This window comes from Sciurus carolinensis, chromosome 5 (genome assembly GCF_902686445.1).
Source record: "Sciurus carolinensis chromosome 5, mSciCar1.2, whole genome shotgun sequence".
Taxonomy (NCBI): Eukaryota; Metazoa; Chordata; class Mammalia; order Rodentia; family Sciuridae; genus Sciurus; species Sciurus carolinensis.
The window spans coordinates 32,784,537-32,806,424 of record NC_062217.1 but is presented as its reverse complement, the minus strand read 5'-3'; the positions used below and the strand labels follow the sequence as shown (position 1 = coordinate 32,806,424).

The 21,888-nt window shown below is 39.4% G+C and overlaps 1 protein-coding gene across 3 annotated transcripts; it reads right to left on the bottom strand.

The window, feature by feature from the left end:
• Nucleotides 1-492: 492 nt before the first annotated feature.
• On the bottom strand, nucleotides 493-21,617 carry Sertm1 (serine rich and transmembrane domain containing 1). 3 transcript variants are annotated; one of them, XM_047551927.1, is made up of 3 exons: nucleotides 21,351-21,617; nucleotides 20,584-20,830; nucleotides 493-3,364 (listed from the first exon to the last, which is right to left on the bottom strand). In XM_047551927.1, exon 3 carries the CDS (start codon nucleotides 3,176-3,178, stop codon nucleotides 2,855-2,857), a length of 324 nt encoding a protein of 107 aa, XP_047407883.1. In that variant the 5' UTR covers nucleotides 3,179-3,364; nucleotides 20,584-20,830; nucleotides 21,351-21,617; the 3' UTR covers nucleotides 493-2,854. The 3 variants fall into 3 exon arrangements, with proteins under 3 accessions (XP_047407883.1, XP_047407884.1, XP_047407885.1); XM_047551928.1 differs by having other exon boundaries at nucleotides 21,375-21,617; XM_047551929.1 differs by lacking the exon at nucleotides 21,351-21,617 and adding an exon at nucleotides 20,958-21,136.
• Nucleotides 21,618-21,888: the final 271 nt, after the last annotated feature.

Below are 21,888 nucleotides of genomic sequence, written 5' to 3'. Positions count from 1 at the left end.
TGGAGAATCGCAGTTAAGCGGACAGTGGCTGAGAGGTAAGACCGCCTCTCCTCTGCAAGTATGCACAAGCAGTAAGTTCGAGGCTTCCGCCATGGGTACCAGGCTGCACCACCTGGCTCCTTCTTAAAGACATCCATTCCCTGGCTGCACTCCTGGAGGTCTGGCAGTGTATTTTGCAAGCCCCCAGGTGATTCTTCTCATCAGGGCAACGTGTGGTTTACTGTCCCAGAGGGAGTGACGCTTGCAGACTGGCAGAGGTTAACATTTGGGTCACACGTTGACCCTATTTCAGAGAAGACACACAGAAAAGGGATGATGTAAACAGCTACATTTAACACTACCTACGCCATAGACATATAGACATAGATACACTGTATAGATAGAGATATACTTAAAACTTCCAGGAAAAGCATCCTCTGTAGGAGAGAAGATTGCAGATTATCTCATAAGAAAAAAAAAATTAGAGAAGAAACCAGACTTTCAACGGACTCCACTTCTTTATTTATAAACCCATCTTCCAACCTTTCTGAACTTCTTAAACAACACAAATTCATCTCAAGTTGTACAATCTGTTACCTTGGCAAGCTAGTAATGACAAATCCTATTTTCCATTTTGAATGTTGCTCCTAATTACTCCACTTAACACAGAGAGCAAGAAATTGTGTGGCAGGAGAGGGGTGGGAATGTACTTGCAGATTTGATTTGATTTGATTTTTAAAGGAATTTTGCTGTCAGAAGTCTTTATATCTCTTCCAGAAAGAAAGGCCATAAAGTTACCCCTTAGGAGAGATCATAATCAGATTTTACTGTTCTGTGGAATATGTGTCCTTTTATTTTTTTAAAGTCACTTCACCCACGTCACTTTTCCTCTCAACAACAAAATAACACAAGAATAATCGAAAAGAAAAAGTGGCATCATAGATGCCTCTGTACTCCTGTGTGGCTTTCACACAACTTTCAACTAGGAGCATATGAAAGTGTGTGTGTGTGTGTGTGTGTGTGTGTGTGTGTGTGTGTGTGAATGCACACAATACATATATATTTATATATACACATCCATGTACATACATACATATACTCAGAGAATGTTACTACTGATCTAAAATAGCAGAGTTTCTCTAGTCCAAATTTTGAACTACATAATGCTTTAAATGGCAGCAGAGGCAAATTTTTCACTGATTATACATTTTAGGGCAGCAACACTGTGCAGGTTCTATGGTGTTTGGAATATCTGAGTAGTTAAACATGTTTAGATTAAAGTGAAGCTTATGAATTTAAAATAAAGAACAGAAAGAAAGAAGCTTCTCATCCTCATTACCAGTCCTCAATCTCTCAGCTTTTCAGAGTGACAAAGACAGACCCGGGAAAATGGTGGATTCTTCTTCCCATTCTTGTGACTGTAGAGTGCTGACTGCATTGTCCAACCCAAGGATGTGTTGAAGCTCCACTTCAGATCGCTAAATGTTTTGAGCCAAGGGTGATTCGGTTGCCATGGGAAGGCTGGCATGTTGGTGCAGTGGCTTCCGCAGATAAAGTTCAGTGTTTATGCTGTGGGCCATTTATTTTTCAAATTAAATTAAGATTCTTACTCTTAAGAAGCTGTAGTGTTTGCTCTGTCTTGCTTTTCAGGGCAGCTTGATTTCTTCCACATTCTGTGCCGTCTGTCCTCACTTTCAGGACCTCCCCCTCCAAGTTCAGAGGTACTTGACTTGTCACAGTGTGGCAGCTCGGGCATGACTAAAGCTCCCAGCAGGGACAACTGGAGGGTCTAGAATTTTAACATAAGCTCACATCCTGGAATCCTAATGCAGAATATTCTATTCACATACAATAACTAATTGTCAGAGACATATAACATTCACAGGGTATATAAAAACATGTATATCAGCAATTTAGTCTCTAAGTTTTGCAACCTAAAGTGAATGAACAAACATTTGACACCTCGGAGCCTTAATATAATTCTGCACTAAAATTATAAAGACTAAGAAGCTGAATAAAGGAACATACGTGACTGCCAGGATTTATGACTGTACAAAATACAACTAAGTGCATATTTTTCCTATGTTTAATTCCCACTGACAGAAACTATAGATATAAAATAAAAAATTCTTGGTGTCTCTTCTGGTAGTTTTCTTAGTAATAATGATTATCACAAAGAATTCCACAATTGAGGGCTATGAGAACTTCAACGTAAGTAGAAGAAAAAGCCCAGGAGGCAGAGATACATTACAAACTGCATCGTGACACGTATTTGTCTTGCTATTCAAAATTAAACTCTTCCAAAACTTTTCTAAATGACATATATCTATCAATAAATGTGACTTTCATTCGTTAAAGTGAAATTAAAGAAAACATTTAGTGTATTCCCCCCTCCCCACTTTTAGAAATGTTACACATTAAATCTAGATTGACTCACTCTTTTTCTTTTTTTAATTTGGTGTCTCTGCTTTATCTTTCAAGTTTGGAAAATATCTTCTTAATATTTCAATTTTGCCAGGTTCTGCTAGCTCAGTTGATCTCGTGGCTTTGTAAGAGAAATAAAGTGCAAAAGCCCATACCCAGCATTCACTGAGAAAGCCTTCAGTGAACGTACAACAAAATGCTGATCAACCTCCAGGAAGCCAGCTCCGGATCTGTGAAGCGGTCTGTGTGAAATTCTACACCTCCAAGTTTGCACGCACTTCTGTCAGCATCTGCTTCTCCATTCAAGAGTGAAAAGCATCATGGAAGGAGAAAAAAAAAAAAAAAAAAAAAACCAAAAAGGAAGGAGGGGGTCATTTCTTTCGTGACTCAACACTCCCCATAAGGGAAAGCTCAAGCTGCTGCTGTCACTTTTAGGATTCTTCCACTTTCTTCAGGATGAAAGGTTTGAAAAAGTGGACCTTTGGGAGGAAATGCTACAGACTTCTAAGTTGGTGAAAGAACTTCCAGCATCACTTGGGTACTCTGGGTAGGAGGAGCTGGAGGAGATGATATTTTTGAGCCTCTGGAGGGCAATGATTAAAAGCAAAAGCAGAAATGCTAATAGGCTGAGGAATATGGACACATAGATGTAGACATTGGACAGGTGGCCGGAGGACGGGTCCACCGACGTGGACAGCGATGTGGGAAACAGCTCAAGGAAAGTTCCATTCTCCACACTCCCTGCAAATCCCGATGAAGAGTCAGGCTCAGACATGTTTATGAAGGCGGAGGAATGAACAGGTATCTTAAAGTCAAATTTTCACGCAGGGGTTAAGAAGGACAGAATGGGCATTGTTTTTGCATGTAGCCTCGGCAGAAATGATAGACTGGGAAATCAGCACAAGAAAACTTTTGGATTTTTAAACAAAGGCAGCAGCAGGGAATCAGGTGTCCATCGAGACTGCAGAAATAAAAACAAACAAACAACAACTTAGTGCATTTTTTTTTTCGGGAAATGCCACATTTAAATCTAAGTTTTAGTTTTCATTTCAGTAAGGCTTAATTATAAAACTCACCAGGAAAGGAAAAGAATGAAAGAACTCCCCTAGGAATAAGTACTGCTTATGTCTTTATATTACAAATGATAATATAAAGTGAACTTTTATTTTCCTCCACAGTGCAGTAGGTGCCAGGTTTCTCTAAAGAACTAAAGATAAAACATAAAGGAAAATATATTTCTGATGTGCCCCATCTGCTGTGATTTCAACAGATGCTTCAAATGAATGCTCTGGGACGAGAACCCAAGAAGCTCCAAATCTCCTCCTCCAGAAAATTAATTCTGTACATCCTGGAGGCCTGTAGCACAACTGCTGACCAGTGTTTCCCTCTAGCACATGATGAAGAGTCCTGAACACACAAGGGTGCTTTGGGTGGATGTTCACAATATGCTGATTTCTTTATACAAATTTTCTCTCCTGGAGATCAGGGGACATTTCTATTTATTTTCTTTAAATGGACTCACATAATTTGTTTTAGATACTTCAGGCACTGAATTAAACAAAACAAAACAAAAACTGTAGCCCACCTGGAAGAAAAGCAAATTGGATTCCCTCTGAACGGTAGAGAGAGGACCAGGTTTGCTGTTAAGAAACAGGTTTGAGGTCTGAATTCCCTTCATCTTTGAGCAGTTGAGTACACTTCTCACAGTTCCTTTATTTGAAAAATGGTTCAGCACCTGCCCCGTCACCTCATGAAGATATTGGACACGGAAACAGTTCGTGAAGTGCTATGTTTGGACCCGAAGGAGGTGTGCCTGAGAGTGTGTGTATGTGTTGTGTGCACACTTGTGTGTGTGTGAAGGGAAATGCCTTCCTCTTAGCCAGGTGCAAAGGAAGGCTCTTTGCTGTGTTCAGTCTGTGAGAGAAGCAGTCTGAGGGAAGAGGAAACCCCCATGTAGAAAACTCCAGAACTCTCTTTAAGTCCAGAAAAGATGTTCTTCCTAGCTCCTGGCACTAGATCATTTTGCTGTCAAATTCTAAAACTCATCTCAGGCGTGGTGAAATGCTAATGGTAAGACATCCACTCTGCCCCTGGCTTTCCCTTACTACACAATAGCTGGCATTTTATCTTGAGAATCTGCCTTTTCCTTCTCCAGATCTAATTAAACAGCTGATTCTTTGAGTGGCTGGCATTTGCCACTGTGGCTGGAGCTGAGCAGCACTAATGATCCCTTGGAAGGGAGGCCACTTCAGAGAGGGCTGTCCCTGTAGGGTGTCACACAGAGTAATGATTTTTTGTGAGCTCCTCATAGTAGGCCAGGGACAATGTCTCAGTAGTTCCTAAAATAATTTGACTCCTACTCCTCATTATGCTTTGCCTGGTGATTTTAATTTCATTAGGCTGTTACAGGCTTCTAACAACTACTTTTTCTATTTTTTAAAAAAATAATCACAGTGGGACTGCAAATGTTTTATACTGATTTGGCAATACCAGTCTTTATACAGCACATAAATGTTCTAGCCGTTCTTCTTTAGGGAAAATGGTGAAGTGTCTCAGAGGCAGCATGGTGTACAGAAGAAAAAACAAAAAGTCAGATAGAAATCTAATTGACTGAATCAGGAAAAAAATGTTCTGGTACAACCAAAAATCAGAAAAAGAAAAAAAAAAAAAAAGTTCTGGTGCAACCAAAGTGTAGCAGAGGAGATGGAGAAACAAAGATGCTAATTGATTTGATATGAGTAACATTTGTAATTAGAAGATAAGCCAAGGATTTAGGCTTCTGCCCACCCCCAGTCCTCATACCATCTGGTCTCAATTTTCCTATTGTTTTGGTAGTAAGAATTGTACACTATCTTTTTTATTTTTTTTAACATGAGGAAAGAAGGTAAGCACTATGCTCCTCTTGTTTCTCTGGCAGGTAAAGCAGTAATTGTGCCTATTATCATTTTGATCTAGAATGTCCCCCCCAAATTATGTGTTGAAGGCTTGGTCTCCAGCTGGTGGCGCTATTGGGAAGTGGGAGAAATTTTAGGAGGCGGGGCCTCACTGGAAGAAGCAGATCTTTGCAGGTGTGCCTTTTAAGGGTTTATTTTGACCCTGCTCCAGCCCCTTCTGCTTCTTGTCTGCATGAGGTGAGTAGTTTTCCTCTGCCACACCCTTCAACCATTACTGCTCTGATCTACCTTCAGGCCCAAAGCAATGGAGCCAGCTAACTATGGACTGAAACCTCTGAAACCATGAGCCAGAATAAACCTTTCATCCTTTAAGTTGTTTTTGTCAGGCATTTTGTCATAGTGATGAAAAGCTGACTAATATAGTGCCCATTTTGTAGACAAGAAAACTGAGGTGCAAAGATATTGTGATTAACACAATGCACAGCAAGATAATGACAGAGAAGTAACTAGAATCCATACCTGAACATGTTCTTGGTTTTAGCGACTGTGATAGGAAGAGGGAAATCACAGAATTGGGTAATTAGTTCCTATCTGCCATTTACCTTGGGCAAACCCAGAGCCAACCTTGAGAGTTCAGTTTTCCTGCTCACACAACAGTAATACTCATCCTTCCTACCTCTCCAGGTGGGCCTGGGTTAAGAGGTTGCTTTCTGGGGTGGAACTCGAGGCATAATGTCACTGTGCCATCAGTAAGTTAGTAGCAAAACTAACAGCTGGCTCCAAGACCATTTGCTATGACAAAGGTGTCTCCTTACAGAGTAAATATCCAAGAGTACTTTCCCACTTCCTGAGGGCCACATTTTCCACCATACATGAATTAGTTCACAGAAAACAAGGTGAAGAGGATTTGGAGAAAGCATTTGATCTTCTTGGCTTTGGAAGATTGGTAGAAAATAAACAAGAAAAACCTGTGTCTTTATTTGACATTTCACAATTAAATATCCTCTCCTTTAAATATCCCTTCCCAATGTTCCAGATGTAATATCATTTCCAGACTTCTTAATTTAAAATGACAGCTACACAAATTTCATTTCATTGTTAAACTCTGAAACAATAGAGTGTATCCTTTGTCAGAGATGATTTTAATTTGCCAACATTAATTCTCATTTCCTTATTGAAGCTTAAAAAATTGAACTACCTTCTTTCTGTCTGGTGAATGTTTTATTTGACAGTGAATGCATAATGCTCAGGATGAACCAAACTGTACATGTTTCGGTATTGTGACAGGTGGCACTGTGGGAATGAAATCAAATGTGTTTTGGGATGATGCTTCTTGGGCTCTTTCTCCCAGACAAGTCTTAAAGAAAAGAAGAAGAAAGAGACTTCATCTCAAATGCATAGCCTTGACCTATCTTGGGCCAGTGCCAGCAAACTCTCATTTCGGGTGACACCTGAATCCATGCAGGATTTTGATTTTTTCTTTTTTTTTTTTTTTTTTTTAGCCATCCTCAGAGAGTGATTTTTGAAAAAAAGAAAACTGAGACATCTGAATCACAACATTATAAATGAATATCTGTGGAAATGTTTTAGCTCACGGTCAGCCAGCTTTCCGTTTGTTTCTGAAATGAAAATCCACAAAAAAGCAGTGACCTACTAAGTCGAGGAAGGATGTGTAATCTTTCCTCATGAGCTCAGTGTGTGGGGAGCTGGAGAAGCTGCATAGAGAGGGCAAATATTGTTCCATGTCACTTAGGACCATGTTATCATCCTTCCTAGAAGATGGAAGTTTTCTGTTATGATTTGGAAGTGAGGTGTCCCCCCAAAACTCCTATGTGTATGCAGGAATATTCAGAGGTGAGATGATTGAATTGTGAGAACTGTTACCTAATCAGTTCATCCTAGTCTGAATGCACTGGCTGGGTGGTAACTGTAGGCAGGTGGGGCATGGCTGGAGGAGGCGGGTCGCTGGGGGCCCAGGAGGGGTTCATCTTCCCTGTGGCCCCTTCTCCCTTTCCTCTTTCTGCTTCCTGGTTGCCATGAATGGAACAGTATTCCTCCACCATGCCTTTCTGCCATGATGTTCCACCTCCCATTGGGCCTAGAGCATTGGACTTGACCATCTATGGACTAAGACCCTAAAACTAGGATCCCCAAAATAAACTCTCTCCTCTAAGTTGTACTTGTCAGGTATTTCGTTACAGCATGCAAAGTCAACGCTACGACTCTCCCTATAGGGTATTTATGAAAATTGTAATGTTTTGCAAGAACAGAGGCATACGTTCTAGCATGTACCTTCTCCCTTCATTCCTTCTAAAAGGAACAAATGCTGTTTGGCTCTCTTCTCAGAGTCTCTCTCATAATCAATGCAAGACCATGGCAGAGAGACAGCATGTGGGCAGAGCCATGCATGCCACAGCCTTGAATTCTCTTTTTTTAAATATAGTTTTTAGATGTTGATAGACCTTTATTTGATGCATTTATTTATGTGTGGTGCTGAGAAGGGAACCCAGTGCCTCGCACATGCTAGGCAGGTGCTCTACCACTGATCCACAACCCCAGTCCAGCCTTGACTTCTACAGCACAGTATTTTATAAAACTCAGCGTACTGGTCTGCTTCAAATGTGGCACAACCTTGAGAACATCATTCAAACATATCTCTATGTGACTAATAAGTATTTAAAGTTTTTTCTTTATTATTGTGAAAAACTGGGACAGGTTGCTTTGACCCCTTGCAACATTCTTTAAAGAATGACCTAACTGTTACGCTCAACAATGTCACATCAACGTTTCATCTAGGAGTCTTACTGTGCCACACTCCTAAAGGTGGTCTCCCCAAACCATCAGGAATGGTGCGATAAAGAATTAACATGACACAGCAAAATGCTTTTTACAGCACACAAATGTAAAATTAGATAAAATAATGTAATTAATGGTTTTAGATGATTTATTGGCTCGCTTTCTTTGAGGAACACATAGAGACCACTATTTCCAGAATCCAGAAGGGAAATTATCACATCTGAACCAAGCTGTTTTTAGTTTATTAGGAAATAGCATATTTTATATAAGACCTTGCAGCCGTTCCTTTAGCCTTTGCAGGATTATCTTTTCTCCTAATGCTTTCTCTTTGCTTTGGCCTTTAAGGTCATGGTGGATAAGAGAAGATCGGTGTTGACAGTACAGACTTCCTCCACCCTCTCTCAATGTACATCTTCATTTCAGGCAGTGACAAACATTGACCCCTGGGCTTGGGACAGCAAAGAAAAAAAAGTTTATTGTCTTCTAAGTTATCCTAACTCTAAGTTGATTCAGTCCTCCACATATCTGCCTGTGTAAGAACTGGCCTTACTTACCAGTTCAGTGCTTTGGGAGAGTAGAATTTCATGTGAGCTCTCATTATGATTCCTCCTATCAGTCCAGTGAAAACCAAAACCACGTTCAGGGAATAAACTGCATCTCTCTGCTATCACACATTGAGCTAGAGGGTCATCTTACAAGAACTGCCTAGCAGTGGAGGTTCTAACTAGCACATCGAAATTCATGAATCTAGACCAGATAATGTAAGATGAAAAATTAAAATTAGCAGTCCTCTTTACCTATGGTCAAACAAATGATCAGAAAATATAATCTGAACATTTTCATTGTATTTTGGTGAAAATGAGACAAATGATAAAACAATAGCTTGGTATCAATGACTTATTTTCCAAAATAAGTTCAAGGGCAGGTCATTAAGTTGCTCTGGATTTAATCCAATCTTCTGTCTCTCAGTGATGACTTTTGATGACCTGGAATAACCTCAGGTTTTGCAAAATAATTTCTCATCAAAACAACAACAGCAAAAAGTGAAAAGAAAACACACTCAATATTTTTATATTAGACAAGTTATTTTGTCCTAATTATTTAAAGATTAATTATCCATTAAGGTATAATTTGCAGAATGTTTACCTATACTTAGCTTGATACATAAAACAGTAGACTGAGTAGTTTAAAAAACACAAGAAAGCATTGCAAAAGGGAATGTGAATATAACTGGTTTAACTTCTACCTGTTCAATCTCAAAAGTAATTATAGGTATGAGGCCTTTCATGTATATAATGCTGTTTTTCAGAAAGGAAATCAAACTATTATTCTTAATAAATTTTTAGTATATTTATATTCCATGGGAGAGTTTCATGTCCAAATCATTACCTTAGCAAGAATAATTATTTTTAAAATATATGATCATAGACTTTTAAACTTATAAGACTTTAGAATCAGACAGGTAATTTAAGCAGGTTATTTCCTAGATAAAAAGGAGGATGTTACAAAGCAAGTTCTAGGCATAGCATTTTTATGATTCTTTCTTTCTTTCTTTCTTTCTTTCTTTCTTTCTTTCTTTCTTTCTTTCTTTCTTTCTTTCTGCTGAGGGTCAAACTCAGGGCCTTACACATGTTGGGCAAGCACTCTATCATGGAGCTACACCACCCGTGTGCATTTTTATTATTCTTTTAGGATATTTAGGAATCACCAAGAAGGGGACTTCCTGTATTGGGAGAGACTGAGCCCACTGTGGCTAATATAATTAGTCTAAATCAAAACGAGAAAAGCAGCAACTTCAAGGTTGAAGGCAGCATGAACCAGTTAAGAAATAGCAGAATGATAAAAGTCATTTTTAGGGAGCAGAAGAAAAGGTCATTGGCTAAACGCTTCATTTTAAGAAAAGCAAACAGTTCGAGAAATAATGATTTCACAATCTCAGGGAAGGTCATGATGAATCAGTGGGAGTAAAGAAGGTAAAAAGCAAGACTGGTCTTTCAAGATGTTACAGCATATTTAATGAGGGAGTTTGGGCTCTATTCTCTCCCTACACCCAGCTTTGATCATTGCTGATATTTTAGAAGTACATTCACAAAAAACACCTTATTATTCTCAGAGCAGCTAGAATTAGTCAAATCATAGCATTCAAATACAAAAAACTTGCTTAGTTTTAGCAAGACTAGGTGTGTTTTTAAAAATTCACATTAAACCATGCTGTTGTGGGAGAGTGGAGTGATGTCTGTTCCTTTTCTGTTGCATCTCATTTTGACTCTACAGTTAAAATAATTTGTATGCACTACATATATTTTGGTCCACAACTGCTTGTAACAGTTTCCTTATCTAGTGTGATATTTGGAAAGGCTTTGTTCTTGTAAATTTACTTGTGATTGTCATAAATCCCTGAAATAAAAAAAAAAAAAATCCTGGGGCTGGGATTGTGGCTCAGTAGTACAGCGCTTGCCATGCATGTGTGAGGCACTGGGTTCGATCCTCAGCACCACATATAAATAAATGAATAAAATAAAGGTCCATCGACAATTAATAATATTTTTAAAAAATTCCCCCTTTACCTGTAAACTACTAGCTATCCTTAGACTTTCTTTGAGCACCTCCAAAACCCTTCTAAGGGAGCAAAGAAGATCTTGGAAATTTGGTTGTGCTATAACCACTGAAGAAGTTCACCCTAAATCTAAGCAGCCACCAGCCACTGAACCATTCAGAATAAGGGGAAGATAAGAGATGATGTCACTCCCTCCCTACCAACATCACTCGTTTCTTGTTTCTACTGCTTCCTCCCTCTATAAATATACATACACCTCAGTTCATGGCCCATTATCACCTTGATCCTTTTTTTCTCTCTATTCCTCATTTCATTTCCCTCTATTTCCCACCAGCATCCAGACTAAGGTGTGCAACAAGGACTTTTTTGTTTGTATGTGTTCCTGTGAATACCTGCATATGTGTATATGTGTGTCTTTCCAACTTACAAGAACAGATATCCAGTAAACATTTGTTTAACTCCATAACCGAGACCCCTAACTTCATTTCCACTGAAATTATCTCCATGATGAGTCACAGGAAAGAGAGAAATGGAAATTATCTAATGTATCCAATTCTCTATTTTTACCCAAAGGAATACACCAGACTCTAAGCACCATTATATCTCTATAAAATCAAGTGTATAGGCACAATCTGAAAAAACAGTCATAAAATTGGTGGTCTGAAAAGAACTTCAGTATTAGCAAAATAACTAAGAAGGTCACTGTTTATATCTATCTCCATTGAAAACTATACTCATATATTTGCTTGAAGTAGGGTGTTTTAGAAACTATTCCCTAAAAATGGACTGGAATATCACAAATATATCCCTGTATTTCCTAACAGGACCCACGCTTACAGAGTTTTTCACCTAATAACATTTTAAATCTAGGCACAGCATTTATTTGAATTAATGAACCATTATCTCTCATAATATAACTACAAATAGAATCCAAATTGTTACAGAGTTGGTAAATTGCCCATCTCATGTGAATATTAGTCAAGTGTTTAGCATAACATATACATATGAATTTTGCCAAATATATTCTCTCATTCTTCCAATCCTCTATGGCTGACATTCAAAGTATGATGACACTTTTGAAGCAAAATAGATATTTAAAGAGAATAATGCTTAGTAATTGCTGGCTTAGGCAGGCTTAGTTTTGGACATTATTTAGTAGTCAGCTGAATGTGCAGAGAAAGAAAAGTAAGATGCAGATTTCAAGATTTATCGCCTAAATGCAATGCAGAAAATCTTCATGGATCTTGGATCAATTAAAAGAAAAACCAGTTTTGTTACAAAGGTCAACATTTGAATATAGACTATATATTAGATAATTGCATTTCCTAAATGTGGTATGAGAAAATGTTTTTGTTCTTGGGAAATATATGTTGAAATCGCTAACTATAAAGTCTCATAAAATAAGCAACTAACTCTCAAGTGGTTCAGTTAAAATGAAAAAAAGTACACACATACATATATACATAAGCATAGCAAGAAACTCGATAGAGCGAATGTGTCAAAATGTTAACAGCTGGTAATGTAATCAAAGGCTACTTAGGTGTTCATTGTTCATATTCTTGCCACTTTTCAGAGTGTTCGAAATTTTTCCAATACACAAGTGGAGGAAATGAATGATCCCCAAGGATTTCAAGAAAATATGCTTGAATAATGTGCACTAAGCCAGTCAAAACATAAGAAGTTTCTGAAAAAAAATGCAAGAATGAAAGCAGAATTCTTCAGTAGTATCAGAAAAGTTCAAATACTTGCTGATACCATTAGCTCAGAATGCCTACTGCTCAGAATGCCTACTAACTCACAGGTACTTGTAATAAGGCAATGCAGGATGAGTTAAAAGAAGTTTCATATGGCCCAGAAACTGGATCCACAGTGATGAGAGATGCTGTCTGAAGACAGGCACAGTGACTCACCAGTTATCCTTATTCATGACTTTAATCCTGCCACCTCCCACTGGACTCCCGGATCAAGGAATCCAGTTATGCTCCTCTTAATCCTGTTGAGAAGCATCCAAGGATATTCCTCCTGCAACTTAAATAACCAAAGGTAGGGGCTTTGGCATCATTATCAGTCCAGAGAGTAGTGTTCCAATAAAAACTAAGGAGTAAAGTGCATGGAGAGCCAGCAATAGCCAACAAGGTTTGGGTTCAAAGCAAAGACCTCGGATACAACAGCAACTGAAATTAAATGCAAGTGGGAGGCTTTATCTAGGCAACAGAAGTGAGTATGCAAATAGCACAGAACTCTCACTTCTTACAACTCATAACTAGCAACCACATCCTGGATCACCCTGGTTTAGGTGAGTTCTCTGACATGGCAAGAGGCTAAACTTGCCCCCATGAACTCCAGGGTCAGAATATTTTGAAATAGAAACAATAAATGATTTAGAAATTGAATCCATTCATTGCAAAATGCAGATATCAGTGAAAAAAATTGGGAGCATTGATTTTAATAGTGCTTTTCCTCAATCAGACAAAAGAGTTTAAAGCTAGGTACCCTCAAATGAGGAGTACCAGGAGTACCAGATGAGTCCAAGACTTTAGATGAAAGTTTTAGGAAATGCCATCCCTGGGAGGGGACAAAATGCTCTCTCAAGGTGGTAAAAGTATTCATTTACCAAATACAGGTGGATGAGGAAAGGCAGGAAATAGAGATGCTATGTCCATCAGAAAAGCATGTTCCCAGGTGGGGTTTCTCAAGGTCCTGCTAATCCTTGCTGTGGATAGAGCAGCAGAGCTGGCCTAAATGTTCTTTCTTTCTCTCACAGGAGACATAGAAAACCCCAAAGTCTGGCTAACAAAGAAAATGTCTGCATGTTCCTCCTAACCCAGAACAAAACACTATGGCAGGCTATCGGGTATGGGAGGAAAGCAAATCCCCAACAGCCTGTTGTCAATTTAGACAACAACTCAAGACCAGACTCTGTCAAAGACAATATGGAAGCAATAAGCAAGTGTGGGCTCAATTCTCTCAGAACGTATTCCAACTTAGAAATGCAAGTAGGTGAAACTGAAAAATGATTTGGAATTATTGGTAGAAAACAGACTGCATTGGTGAGCTATAGAAAACAGTCACGTATTCTCCTAAAAATATAAATAAGTATGGTGTTACTCAGGAAATCATGAGTAACCTTTTTTACAAGATACCTGACTTTGACTTTCTCTTTTACCAAGATTGAGCTCTTCACCTTAACATTTAAGGTTGTGTGCTGTTTCTTATTCAATTGTGGAAGTAGCCTTGCTCAGAAACACATATTCACTTTTCATTTGCTGTTTGTACATCTACTCTTCATTGATAGATTTCAATGGTGTGGTCTGGGATGTAGGGACCCATCAGGCAAAAATCTGGTGGGAAGTAGAGGAAAGGGGTGTGTGTGTTGAGGGTGGGCATCCCCAAGTCACTGTGGAATGCACTCTGTCTTCAGGACATGATAGGAAGAAGGCAAACCCAGGATGCCTTTATAGGAGAAAGAAGATCTAGGCAAACCAGTTTGAGAAAAACACAACCACTACCGCAATCACAACGTAAGTGATAACTGCCAACATTTATCTAATAAAAAGCATATGCCAGTTCTGGATGTGTGTGTGTGTGTGTGTGTGTGTGTGTGTGTGTGTGTGTGTGTGTGCATTTTCTAAGCTTTGCAACTCTTAGTTATTCTTATCCCCCCACCTTTTTTTAAAAGATGGGAAAATTAAAGTTCAGAGAATATGAAGGCCTGCCCAAGGTCACTCAGTCACTTAAAGGCAGGGATGGAATTAAAATTTATGTCTCCATGTTTCCAAATTCTATGTTCATTATGTTTCTTCTCTCGGAGGGTTAGGGTTGAAAAGGGATAGCTTTGAGGCATGTAGTCTTTAGTGCAGTTCATGAAATGTTTCTGATGCTCCTCTTTGTAGACATGTTGTAGGGTCATATGTTCCTACTCTCTCTGAATTTAAGGTGGGTGACTAATGAAATGTAGGAAAAATAGCATTTGTCACTTCTAGATAGAAAATGCAAAACCCAGTATGAGATTTGCACATCCCTTCCCTCTGCTGCAATAATTGTGAAATTACCTGCCCATCTTCTTTTGCATTCTTGAATGATCACAGTGAGTGCCTTCACCTCTTGCTGACTCCACTGACACTTAATGTCAACGTTGAAAAAATTTCTGTTGTTTTAAGCCACAAGTGTTTTGGCTTATTTGTTATTGTAGCATAATCTACCTTTTACTGACTAACATAAGATCTCACTGTACTGTGACAGCAAAATTTATGACGGGTCTTCAAGTATTTATAAAGAAGTCAAATTCTGAAAAGCTGAGAGTCGCATGAATTGTGTATATTATGTCTTTAAACGCTCTTGTGACACTGGTGAGAAAGAAGGTTTGAAATGATGTTTGGTTAATTTTCACTTTATGTGTGAATTAGGTTTAAAGGGATAAAAGTTAGCTACTGGTGGAACAAAAAAACAAAACAAACAAACAAAACAAAACAAAATAAAACAACCATATTCCCTGAGTAGCTGGAATAAGATGAGCTGCTACTGTATAAGGATAATCTTGACCAACTGTCACTTAAACATGCACATAATGGTTTCAAGTGGAAATAGGTGACCAACAATAAAGATATTGACTAACTCATGACCCCAATGGAAAGAACAGCTCATTGTACAATTAAGGGTCAATGCTATTGCCTTTGGTTAAGAAAAGTTATATTCTTTGATGCGTTCATTCATTCAATAAACACTTGCTAACTATGTACCACACCCAGATGAATAAAATATTGTCATTATATGCATAAGTCTACCCACATGTAAGTTTTACAGTTTCCATCTTGAGTAAGAAATCTAAAAGACCTTTCTTACACTACATGACCTCTATTATGTGTCCCTTATTATCTGGTTACAGGCTCCTTTTCCAATCTCACATTTACCATTGCATTTAAGAATGATGATCCAGGTATATTGAACTATTAATAGTTTAATATCCTAATCATTTTTAAGTACTTATATTTAATCTTATAATCCCCACTTACTTTCTCCATGCAAATTGCTAGCTCTTTCTTCTGTATTCTCAGGACTCTCTACCTTTCTATGGTAGTGTTTCTTGCATTTTATTATACTTATTATATGTGTTTACCTGTGGGTGTACTTTGATAGATGGTGAACTCCTAGAAAGAGGACTAAGATTTCATTTACTTTTCTGTCTATAGACTAGTACAGAGTACAGCATAAGGATGAGCAATGAGCATTTGTTGGATAGGTGCATAAGTGAAAGATAAAAGAATGAAGAAACTTGAAGTCTATTGGAGAGAAAGCTCATCTTTGGTCTAGTCTGACAAGTAAAAGAATATTTATTTATTGAATGAATGATCTTGCATAAAATCATGAAGATTAATCATAAGGGTAAATAATAAGAAAAAATATCAATGGACCTTCCACAAATTTTACAGATATTTTAGCTACAGCAATAAAATTAGTAGTTTCAGTTTCCAGAGAAAGTTCTGCTCATACTTTCTTATCAACTAGGTGTGTCTTTCAACAATATCCAACAAAGCTGAGATTTCATTAGGATAAGCATTCAAGACACTTGAGGAAGAGATGCAGGAGTAAGCTGTCAATTCTGAAATACAGTCTTGTGAACATGGCTGGAAGATTATAAAAAATGTATTTCAAAGAGCACAATAAATATTAAGAGTTTACCATAGTGAGGGCTGGGGTTGTAGCTCAGTGGTCGAGTGCTTCCCTTGCATGTGTGAAGCCCCTGGGTTTGATCTTCAGTACCACAAAAATGATAAATAAATAAAATACAGGTATTGTGTCCTACTACAAACTGGAGAGCCAACAAGAGGAAAGTAGATGAAAACCAAGCTATTCAGTTTCTTCTGTTATCCAGCTTTTCCTCTATTCAATTGATTAGTACCATAAAAATCTGTGCAAATCAAGGCCCAAGGGGCTAATTTAAGATCAAAACTGACAAGGATAATAATGCAATAAGGGGGAAAAATGAAAGATCATGGACTAGTTACAACTTTGACTAGCTAGTTATACTAGACTATCTTTATTGGCAAGGAGTCTTTTCAAAGTCTGAGAACCTCTTCCAAGTCAATATTAAGTTAAGTTAGTGCCCTTAACACCTGTAGCATGGACACCAAAGTCAAAAAACTCATAAGGGATTATTAGAAATGACAGGTGCCAAGGCATATGAGGGGCATGACAGAGGTACTGGTAAACATTTTCTGTTTTGAGCTGGATACTATTGACTTGGATACATTCGAATTGAACATAAAAATGACTAATTATGTCCTTACGATTTGTGTATTTTGTACATGAATGTTAATTGTCAATAAAAGTTTTTTACAGGTAAAAATATGATGTATTTGCAACTGAATGTTGAAGGTGGATTGGTTAAATAAATGATGGAAGAATTATACAATGGAGTATTCTGATGCTAGCATAAAAGGATTATATTTTTCTAATATGGAAAGATATCAGACACCTTTTATTGTCTTGTGGTTAGGCCAACAATGTAAGTTTTAGAATATTGTATAGAATGATTACATTTTTGTAAGACTACAATAGCTCCTGCTACACACATATGCACAATTGTGAATGCAAATACAAAACAAGACATTATGAACCATGCTATTAATTTACATGTCCTTTTATTAGAAGTTAGTGTTATGGATGTGTCAATATTCTGTTGTGTGTGTTTCTGTACTTAAATTTTGATACAAAGAATGTTTATTGTTTTATAATCAGAAAAATAATAAAGGTATTTTCATTAAGAAATAGAAATAAAATTTAATTATAGCATACACAGTGAAATGCTCCTGGTTTTTAAACCCAGAGCTCTTTCCTCTCCCTTCTGTCCTCCTCCTCCTCCTGCTCTCTCCTCCTCCTCCTCCTCCTGCTCTCTCCTCCTCCTCCTCCTCTTGCTTCTCTTTCTATACTGGCAATACTTAACACAAACCTTTGAAATGGCTCATTTGTACCATTTCTTTCAAAGTTTAAGATTCTAGGGCTGAGGCCAGAAAGTCTTTCCAATAGAGCTTAATTGTGCTTTGAGTTAAAGCTATATTTTACAGGAGGATTTGAATGTTCCATTTAAGAGACAAGAAGAGTATATCCAGGTGTTGTAATCCTGATCACTGGGAAACTGAAAGTGAATAAGAACCAAAACCCATTTAATGGGCAGCAGTTGATAGATTACCAGGCAGTTCTAATCAGTACCAGCCTACTGTAGCAAATTAATCAGGAAAGCTGCTATTTTGGATTCCCTTGGGAGCTCCCTGCATGACAGGAGTTAGTGTTTTAACCATGGGTAAGTCATTCCTGTGTTTCTGAATTTGGAGCCAGTTCTTATAGCTATTTGTCTTTTTGTTCCCCATCAGAGGTTGAATTCAGGTCTGTTACCTTCTTTTTTTTATTATTTTTTAAATAGTTTTTCAGTTGTAGATGGACACAATACCTTTATTTTATGTATGTATTTTTATGTGGTGCTGAGGATCGAACCCAGTGCCTAACATATGCTAGGCAAGAGCTCTACCACTGAGCTACCACTGCAGGCGGTGTTACCTTCTTAAGTGACTCATTTAACAACTATTATAGGTTTGCATTTTCCAGACCCTTTCACTATTGTCTACAACAATATCAGCACCAAGTCAAGCCCATGAGACACATCGTAAACCTGACTGATATATTTCACATCTAAATATAAACTAATAGATGGGAATTTAAGAGTTAGGAATTCAGGAAATATTAATGACATATATTGTTCCTGATACAAATTGACAGCTTTGAAGCATTGAAACTGATTTGGCTAAATTGTGCCATTTCATGCTCAGAGATGACGTTAAAGGTGTGTATGGCTACTTGAATGCTCAGAATTTCTCTCTCTTTAATTGCCAAACTTAGTAAAGGATAAATAATGACTATATCCTGATTCTGAGTGTGAACATAGTGTGGTCATATACTTAGGGAACTCCTGAATGAGGCATTCTGTGTCAGAATAGTGAGCTTTTCAGAATACTATATTCTGCAGACATATCTCAAAAATCAGAATTAGAACTGAATGGATCACAGAATTTGGCTCAGTCTCCTATATCTTGCACCTGAAATGGCTAGTGAAAGCACGGATAGGTTTTCTGAAACCAAATTAAAGGCTGAGCCATAAATGCACACCAAGGACTTCTTCATCTAAACCTCTGGCTTGAATCTTCTAGGTATATACTAAAAGGAATCCTGCAAACTCATGCACTTACAGTTTGAGCTACTCCTTTGTTGGATTGCCCATTCCATTAAAGGCTTTATTATTCTTTTCTTGTAGTTGTCATTATGAACAACAATAAAAGTTTATGAAAATCTGGTCTGTGATGACATATTTATATAGTAATATAATAATACAATATATTCCACATTTGTCTCTTCTAATAATGAATTAAACATAAAATCATTTACCAAAAAAGAGTATTTCAATACAGGTGTGGGAGAAAAGTAATCCCAGAGAGAACAGTTATCATTAAATGAACTCAGGCTTGATCTAGAATAGAGGCTGAATCAGAGAATTTTGCCTGTGATGGGTTAATCTTTCATTGTTATAATGAATATATAACTCCAAGTTTACTTAATGGCAAGTATGCTTAATCATGCTTACCAATCATCTCTGTCATCCCTCATCTACCCTCATTAAAAAAGATAAAGAAGAAAGAAAAAGAAATTCAAGAAACCTGCAAATAAATCCTCTGGTGGATTTATTGCCACACACGATCACACCATCATTTATCTCTTAACTCCTAATATGCATGTGCATATCATAAACATCTAGTAAAATCTGGTGAACTGAACTAACCAGCAGTAAGGTGAACAGAATGGATCTCATCTTACATCAGGTTTCTTTAATGGCAACATTGAATGTGTATTGAGCATCTCAAAGCACTTTGACATAGAGGAATAATAAGTAAGGTATCCAAACTTGAAATACAAAAACATAATAATCCACCCACTTTCTGAAACTCAGGATTTCCAGACTATTTCTTTTGGTTGTCAAGATGGGTTGCTATCCCCACCATGTACAGCATTTGAAGGTGACTAGGGCATGGCCTGAGGGAGTTCTATCAATGCTGCCTGTGACAAGGCAGCTACATTCACATGCACTTTACAGAAAGTCACTTGCACTACTGATCAACAACAACTGCTGATTATAAAGGATGCTGTCCTGCGTATGGTGGGGGTAGGGGAAAAGATGCTTCTCTATTTAGCCAAATGAAGCATATTTAGTTGCAAAAAAGGTATTTAAGAACCTCTCTGGGCCAGATCATAAATAAGGCAAAACACCCAGATTAGCTTCATAATTAAGCAAATGAAACATTATCTTTAAAATTATTTAAAAGAGGGTGCATGGGGCAGAAAGACTGCATGAAGAGGTAACTCTTTTAAGAAAAGGCAGTCTCTTATCATGCCTCTTTTCCTGTGGACAGGCTGTCGTCTGAACAATGAATCTGGGAAATTTGAAGTGAAGCGCACCAGAGGAGAAACATCTTGGGGAGTGGTCCTCGGATCAGTAGCAGAACAGTAACCACTGTCCATTTCCCCGCGCTCTTCACCTGTAATGTGGACCATACCAAAATGCGAAGGCTTTGAGACCTCCTCTAGCCATCGGATCTCATGACCCAGCACAAAGAACCACCGAAGTACTTACTTTAGCAGAAAATTTTCCGAAGCAAAATTAACTGGCAGAGGAAATGAAGGACATTAAGAAACAGACCTTGTCTCTGGAATCTGACACCAAACCCGAGCTCTCGGGGCATCTGACTGTGGAAAACGCGCAGGCAGTCCCCAAACCTGGTACTCAACAAGATATTTCTGTGAATGAATGGGTCTTTGTGCTCTCTGGCGGAGAGCACATAATATACCCCCTCTTAATAAGAATTTAACAATTGCCCGTAATCCACGCACCTCGGCTGGGAAGCGCAGGATTTCAGCGTCTCATCAGACCCGAAAAGGGGAAAGATAGCTGGTGCAGTTACTTGCTGGGTTTTCACAGGAACTCGGGGAAACCACAGCTGGAGAACGAAAGCTGGGAAAAACTTCTCCGAATCAGGAACCACTTGAAGACTGGTGAAAAGCCTCACACTGACATCATTAGGCGTAAAGTCAGCGGTCAGCGTGCGAGTGGCGATTCCCAGGGAAGGGACAGAAGATCCTAAAAATCCAGATAAGCGTAAAACAAACACAAGAATAACGACCAAACACATCACAAAGGCCAAACAAAATGCAGCTAGAAATACACTGCGCAAAGTGTAAAACTACACTTGCACACAGAAATCAACCTTTTGTAGCGGTGGGCTCGAGGGTAGACCCTTCCGATTCCCGTGTCTGAGATTGAGGTGGGTCATCCCGGGGCCAAGGACACTGCGTGCCGGCCCCTCTCGGCTCCGGCTGTAACCGGAGGAGTCTCCCAGAGACCCGAACAGTTGGGCTGCAGAGGCTGCTCTGGAACCCTAAGGACGCAGTCAGCCACGACAAGGATAGATTTGGGAGGTGTTCCCCAGCAAGGTGCAAAATCTCAAGGAGCCCAGAGTCTGGGAGGAGTCTCCGGAGGCCGATGTACCCAAGGCCGCCCTAGGTGAGGAGTCGGGGAGCCCCTCGCGCTCAGGCACCGGGTGCGTCTCGGGTCCCCACTCTGCCTGAGCTCACTGGCGGGTCAGGAGCCTCTCACTGACCTGCGGGTCGCGACGCGAGCCCACCTGCGCCGGGCTTTGTTGCTTCGGGTGGGGCGGCGCCCCTGTCTCAGCGATTCGCGCCCGCAAAGCGGTCCCCGGGAATCCTGAGCACAGGGACACAGAGCGCGGCCGGAGCGCACGGGTGGCGAGCGCAGCGCGAGTGGGCCCGGGGCTGCGAGCTCTGCCCAGCCCTCGCGGTGTCCCTCCGCCCCTCCTGGTCCTCGGAACCAATGGCTGCGATCGGGGCCCCACTCCCGCCGCCCCCCAGCCGCTGCTCCGGCGGGCGCTTGGCGCTAGGACAGCACCCCGCTCTGGCGAGGGAGGAGCTCGCGCCGCGGCTGGAAAATCCCGGAGGGCGAGGGGGCGTTTACGCAGGGAACCCCATCTGGGGAAGACAGGTGTGCTGCAGTGAACTTTTATGGGGCGGGGGTGCAGCTTCTTTGGGACTCAGGGGCCTCTCTCGGCAGGCGAAAGCATTCACTTCTTGCCAAGTTTCCTCTCTTGCATCTTTTATGAGTCTTGCGCAGCCCCCACACCC

Bases quoted from the DNA above. Each gene is read 5' to 3' on its own strand.
- Sertm1 (XM_047551927.1), bottom strand. From the start codon at position 3,178: ATGTCTGAGCCTGACTCTTCATCGGGATTTGCAGGGAGTGTGGAGAAT.